At 43.6% G+C, this 6,649-nt stretch overlaps 1 protein-coding gene across 4 annotated transcripts in view; it reads right to left on the bottom strand.

Moving 5' to 3' along the window:
• Positions 1 to 3,150: 3,150 nt before the first annotated feature.
• MBD6 (methyl-CpG binding domain protein 6) overlaps positions 3,151 to 6,649 on the bottom strand; it is a 29,728-nt gene continuing 26,229 nt past the window's right edge. For all 4 annotated transcript variants that reach the window (XM_087886703.1, XM_087886704.1, XM_060688981.2 and 1 more), the window contains 3 exons: positions 4,807 to 4,856; positions 4,347 to 4,422; positions 3,151 to 3,484 (listed from right to left, as the gene is read on the bottom strand). In XM_087886703.1, the coding sequence (XP_087742829.1) occupies positions 3,410 to 3,484; positions 4,347 to 4,422; positions 4,807 to 4,856 (201 nt within the window). In that variant the 3' untranslated portion in view covers positions 3,151 to 3,409. The remainder of the gene's footprint in view (positions 3,485 to 4,346; positions 4,423 to 4,806; positions 4,857 to 6,649) is intronic.

Below are 6,649 nucleotides of genomic sequence, written 5' to 3'. Positions count from 1 at the left end.
CTGCTTTGTTTTGTTTTTTTAAAGCGGGGACATCATAAGATCTTACACGTCTCTTGCCTTCAAATGATTTGTTATATTCTCGTCTGTTTTCATCAGGGATTAAACTCTTCTTTGCCACTTCCAGGCCTAGAGTGGTGTATCACTAGGTATCAGTGGCAGACTGAGCAGCAAGGCAGTCTTGTGCCCGCCTGGGAGTATCCTGGTAGGCCAGAGAGGGGGAGTCTCCAGCTCATTGTCTAAAGTTGGGCTGTATAAACTTGCCATATGGCGCACGGAGTTAATGAGGCCTCACATTCTTCTCTTCCCTGTGGGGAAAAGCAGTAGCTTCAGGGTACCTGGAATGCCTTGGAGAAGTGGGCCTCGCTTGTGTATCCATAAAGGAAGAAGACAGCAGAGGTTTCGGCCTGTCGTAAACGGGTGCTTTTTTTTGCAACATAATGCCACCATTTCTGAAGAGCCCTCAGAGCTCTTTGTGTATCAGAGCTAAACAAAGCATCAGAGAAGCAAAGTAAATCTGTTAATCCCAAACGCACAAATCAACCTCCTTCAATTTCTGCCTGCCGCATGTAAGTTCAGTATCTTCAGCAAGAAAATAAGACATCCCCCCCCCATCTCCCCTCTCGGCTCCCTTCCTAGCAGTTACTGTATAGTATGGATACCCCTTTAGAGATACTGAATTGTAGCAAATAGCCTGGAAATGAAATGCAATTTACCAGACTAGTTTCAAAGATTTTTTTTAGGTTTCCAGTGTTTAGTAGCTTCTCCTGGAATGATACTGAGCTGAGCTTTTGAAAATCAAAGCATTTGAGAGATTTGTTATCCGCTGATACCACTGGAGAAAGGGGAATCTTTTGTCTTGAATTTTTATAGGTCACTTAAGAATCAACCCAGGAAGTTTGTTCAACTGCCCGTTTTCCTTCCATCAGTATTTTGACATCTAGAAGCCTGCAATTATAGATCACATTGCCCTAGTAGTCAAATATCTCTGTTTGTTTGTATTATTTTTGTATACGTGGATCAAACTACCAGTAATTCACCTCCTTTTAGGGATAGAACAGTAGCCAATGGAATGCTACCTAATTTGTATATACAAAATTCAGTGAACAGATGAACTGGGAAATATCCGGTTGAAATCCAGGACAGTCCATACTGACTGTTATAAAAAAAACCCCACAGCTTTTTCATGTTGCATATGTTGAAGAAAGAAAAAAATGATTAGGCAAATGAAGAAAAAAAAAAAGAAATGGTCCAGTACAGGGAAGAAAAAGCAAAGTTTGGTTGGAACTGTTAAATGATCAGCGAGCATGATTTATCTTGCATAATAACCTGCATAATAATAATAATATAATATTTTGCATAATAATAATCACTTTCTCTCTCTGGAAGCTGAGATATGTAGCATTTTTAGGTGTCAAAAAGTCTCCTTTTAGCTCTTTTAGCTACTGCTGCTTCCATGCTTCTAATGCAAGCTGATGATTGGCTGATAGAAGACAAGGAGGTCCCGGTATTGTCATGATCTCAGGAGGTGAGCTCAGTCAGGCAATTTAGTAATGCTGCATTACCTAATGCGTTTGAAGTATCATTAGTCATGAAGAAAACTTTCTAATTTAATACTAGATCTGAATAAGAATTGAAAAGATGCACAATGCAGGGAGGCAGCTGCCAATCTGCAAACCACCTGCTTGTTATTGCTTGTTAAGGTTGCCTGCCCAGTAAGGCTGTTTCTTTGAGACAAAGCAGTTTTTCAGCCTCTCCCACATCCTAAGTTAAGAATATAGTCCTGTTCCACGGCTAGAGTTTCAGCTGCACCCAAAAACAATCGCACCCAGCTGTTTTAAATACATATTTTAATACTTGATACAAAACACCCCCCCAAAAAATAAACAAATAAACAGTAACTTCAATCTAAGCTTCAAAATATTTTCATCTGTTAAATTAAAAGTCGCTCCCATAGAAAAGCTACAATTCACAATTGTGTATTTTTATTTTTTACAAAACAAAATTTTAAGCTCGAAAAAGGAAAAATAGCTTTTCCCCCCCATTCCTTTTTTCTTCTTCTTCTTCTTTATACAAAAGAAAGGCCGAAGTTGGTTGGTTGAAGTGCATGGGAGAGAAGGGGAGACACAGCACAACCTGTACAGTATCTACACAGTGCTTTTGCATAAATGTGTCGAGAGTTGCAATCGGATGGGGGAAGAGGGGGGTGCTGTGAAGTGATTTGGTCATTTAGAGATGAGGATTGTAGTGTATGTGTTTGGGGAATGAATGAGGAGAGGAGCAGGGGGAAGGGGAGTTCGCTCTGGCAAAGATGGGCCAGGTGTATTTTTGAGCACAAAATCTTCTTTCTCCACCCCACCCCAATATGCTGTGACCTGAGTGTTCTTTTGAGGATTTTTTTTTAAAAAAAGGAAAATACAAGGAAATAATACATAGAATTTAAAAAAAGAAAATGGGGGTATTTTTGTGTAGGGAAGAAGGGTGAGACTTACAGTCCCAGAGTTCCAATTGGACTTGAGGAGGCGGACAGAACAGGCTAAGTCACCATTCAGGGTCTGGCATATTGTCGCTGTCTTTTGAGTAGCATATAAATAGAGGCAGAGAGGCTGCGTTGGGAGGGAGGGAAGAAATTTCTGGAAAAACTGAAAGGAGGATTTTTTCCTTGAACTTAATGTGGCTTATTTTCCTTATTGCTTTGTACCTTGGCCGCTGGGATCAGGACCGAGCTTGTCTGTGTGTGTGTGTGACAGAGAGAGAAAGAGAGAGTGTGTTTGTGTATGTTTGGCAAGGCAGAGAGAAGAAGTGACTGATTCTTGTATTAAAACCCTGAGCCGGTTCCCACCTGCGTGCATCGCACGCAGGCCTGAGGTAAGGTGGGAAGTGAAAGGGCGTTGCTGTCCCCCTCCAGGAGGACACGGCCCTTGCTACTCCTTGCTGAGGTTTGGGGGACCCAACCGTTAGGGGAATCTCACCAGGGGTGGGGGAAGACACAAAAGCAAGGGCAGGAGGGCCTCCTGCACCACCAAGAGGAACGTTACAAACATGGCTTCAAGAAGTGCTATGGGCGTGGCCCTCTTCCTCTCTCCCCTCCCCCTTAGCCTCCTCCCGACAGCAACCCCCCCCCCTTGCAAAAAAAAATGCTGAGACCAGAGCTGCACCGTGTGCTTTTAGAGATCCCTCTGGCAAAAGATTCCGGATCCAGGCAAGTGGTGAAGCTAAAACACATTAATGGTCAAGATGCTCAGAGCCATCAGCAACAACCGATCCTTTTGCTGGTATTTCCTCCCCTCCTTTGGGTTACACCCATAGGCTGGGCCCCAGAGATGGAAGGGGGTCATGGATGGGGAGAGATGTCCCAAGCTCTCTTTGCTTAAGAATGGACAGTGGTGGAGACCCCTCGGTTCAGGCAGTGTTATGTGGCCAATTTCCTCCTCCTGTTTTTCACAGGCCGGCCAGGCCGAGGCCGGCGAGCAACAGTGTAGTCAACCTACAAGGGGGAAAGGCAAGGAAAGACAAGTTAAGGTGTAATTCACAACTCCTTATTCCTTCCCTTACAAACCGGGGTGGGGGAGCATCCTCAGGAGCACATAATAATAACCCTTGAGCATCCCTTCTGCAGTCTTCGTAAATGGCCCTCTGCAGCCACAATTGCCAAAAATCAATGGCATTTTTTCCTCCACATTGCAATAGAAACATATAAGCCATGAAGGAGCCATTTACCCAGGGGTGAAACCTAAAATTTGTTACTACCGTTTCTGTGGGCGTGGCTTGGGGGGGTGTAATGTGACTGGGTGGTCGTGGCCAATTTTTTTTTTTTTTAACTTTTAAAACCATTTTTTCTATAACCTCTTCGGCGAAGAGGTTGTAAAAAAATGTTTTCAAAAGGCTCTGACGATCCCAGCTGAGTTCCCTGATTGGCAGAGGCTTTTTTAAAAAAGCCCCTGCCGATCAGGGAACTCAGCTGGGATCGTCAGAGCATTTAAAAGAAAAAAAAGGGTTTTTTTCTTTTAAATGCCTTTGACGAGCCGCGCGATCATCAGAGGCTTTTTTTTTTTTACTTTTAAAAGCATTTTTTCGGCCGTAGTTGTAGATTGTGTGGCTCAGCTGGGCATGGGGGGGGGGGATTTTTGCTACTGGTTCTCCGAACCACCCGCCTCCATCGCTACCGGATCGGGCAATCCAGTCCGAAACGGGAGCATTTCACCCCTGCATTTACCTCAATTTTAAAAAGAGGCAAAAAATATCAATACTGTAAGCCAAGCCTTAGGGGAATCTCCTCCCCAAGAAATACTGTCTTGGTCTACTTCATATTATCACCCACTCACCCATGAGAAAAAAAAAATATTTACCAATGGGCTGGACCCTGGATCAATGCTAGGACCCCGAATCCGTGTAGTCTCAGGTCGGGTACTGGGCCGGACACCACTGCAAAGAGAAAACGGGACTAATAATACAGGAACCAGGAGCACTGCTCAGGTGACCCTGAAGACACAGATAAACCTCCAAGTGCTGCAGCAACCCTCTAAGAGGATGCAAATGACCAGCTGTCTGCAAGGAATATAAATCCTTCCATTCCCCACTATCCTGTCAGAGCTGAAGAAGCTTCTTGGATGAGAAGTGAAATGTCTTCTAAAGAAAAAACAAGAAAGTCCAGTTGCCTCCTGAAAAAAGCACCGTTGGGACAACTGTGACCTGGATGACTGAGAATCTACAGACAATGGACTAATAAATAACCTCTAAGATATCCCAAGCTTGTTTTGAATTCTGCTATCTCTACAAATCCCGTCCCTTCTGAGCACTGATTCTCACCTGCTTTTCCTCCTTCGGCCACGTCGGGCTGGTCGCCTACCTGGAGGGCCCTAGAGAAAGAAATGGGTTAGAAGGTAAGTATCAATTCTGAAGATGTCAGCTTCCTAAAAGCACTCCAGAGCTGGCAATAAGAGACCCTCCACACAATTTTCTTGATTGGCAACGCATGATTTCACAACCATTCTACAAGGACACAGCTTATCCAGTCAATTTAAGGACACAGTAAAGCTTCCCTAAACATTTTTTTCGTTTCAGTCTGAAGACAGAGTGGGAAAATGTAAAATGTGTCCACAGAGACACCCATAATTAAATGCTCCTTCACATAACATATGCACAATATTAGATAATCTGGCACATCGCTATGTGGTTCTCCTGTTCTCTACATACATGGGTTTATATTTAATACTGTTAGAATGAGGGCAAGTTATTGAAACAGCAACACATACATACCTCCCCCATAGTTTGAAGAGTCCAAAATTCTTCCTGAGTAAGCTTTAGAATAGTCTTTTACTTTAAAACCAAAGTCCTCTGAAGAAGGAGCAATCAAAGGAAACAAAACAATGTTTGGGTTCACACATCACACTAAGCCATAATATCAGTCTTATCCCACTAGAAGTAGGTTACGTCCTGAAAGCTCTCTGCTACTTGTGTCTATAATCTAACCCAGCGTTGTCACACTGGCAGCCTGCGGGCCGGATATGTCGCGCGCAGGCCACACCCACCCCAGCTCCGCGAAGGGGAAAAAAAAGTTGCAAAACGTCACATGATGGCAAATTGACGTGGCAAGTTTGACACCTGTGATCTAACCAATCCCACAAGTTCTTCAAATAGGGGCTTCAAACTATGACCAAAATCCCACAAGATCTCTTTATTAGGAGAGACTGGAGCATTAAATGCAGTTTCCCCCAGTTTGTGTATGTCACACTGAGATGAAAAACGGCAGCTTTCAATTGCTAAAAGCAAAGCCTCCTTGTTTGACCTCCATGTAGTGTGGAGTCAGCCTTGTGTCAGAAGAGCTCAGTCTGGTTTCCCACAGTGCTGATTTTAAAGTTAAGGCAGCTGGAGGGGTAGAAAGTGCTGCGAAGATCAGGGGCAATCTCTGCATTTAGAGCAGGGGTGGGGAACCATGGCCCTTTTATGACTGGTGGACTTCAACTCCCAGAATTCCTGAGTCAGCCATGCTGGCTCAGGAATTCTGGGAGTTGAAGTCCACCAAGTCATAAAAGGGCCATAGTTCCCCACCCCTGTTTAGAGTGACATAAGCCCCCAGCAATTCTGGTTTGCAAATGGAAAATTTAACCTTGGTATTTATTATATATGAATCTTGCTCACTGTAGGTTACTTAGCAAATCATGACTAAGAAAACCATGGCTTAGCATAATGTATGAACCTAATCAATACCATGAAATCATATGGCTATGGGTCCAATACAAGAAAAAACAAAGACACACTATGAAGCACTTTCTGGAGGACTATGGAAAAACCGTGAATCTTCCTAGCAGATCTGGACTGACGTAAAAAGAGCACTTAACGGTAAACAGCTAAACGGTAAACGGTAAACAGTGCTTGACTTATAACCATTCGTTTAGTGACCAATCAAAGTTACAACAGCACTGAAAACAATGATTTATGAGTGGTCCTTAGACATTGCCAGAACATCCCCACGGTGGTTGGCAACCGGCATGCATTTACAACCGTTGCCATATTGTGTGTGATTTCCTCATTTCCTCATATTGTGTGTGATTTCCTCATTTGCGACCTTCTCAGCTGGCTTCCAACGAATGATCAGTGGGGAAAGCTAGATTTGCTGAATCAACTGCCCTGATTTGCTTAACAACTGTGG

Source organism: Pantherophis guttatus, chromosome 2 (assembly GCF_059756535.1).
Source record: "Pantherophis guttatus breed Tessera chromosome 2, ASM5975653v1, whole genome shotgun sequence".
Taxonomy (NCBI): Eukaryota; Metazoa; Chordata; class Lepidosauria; order Squamata; family Colubridae; genus Pantherophis; species Pantherophis guttatus.
This window is presented reverse-complemented; position numbering and strand designations above follow the sequence as displayed.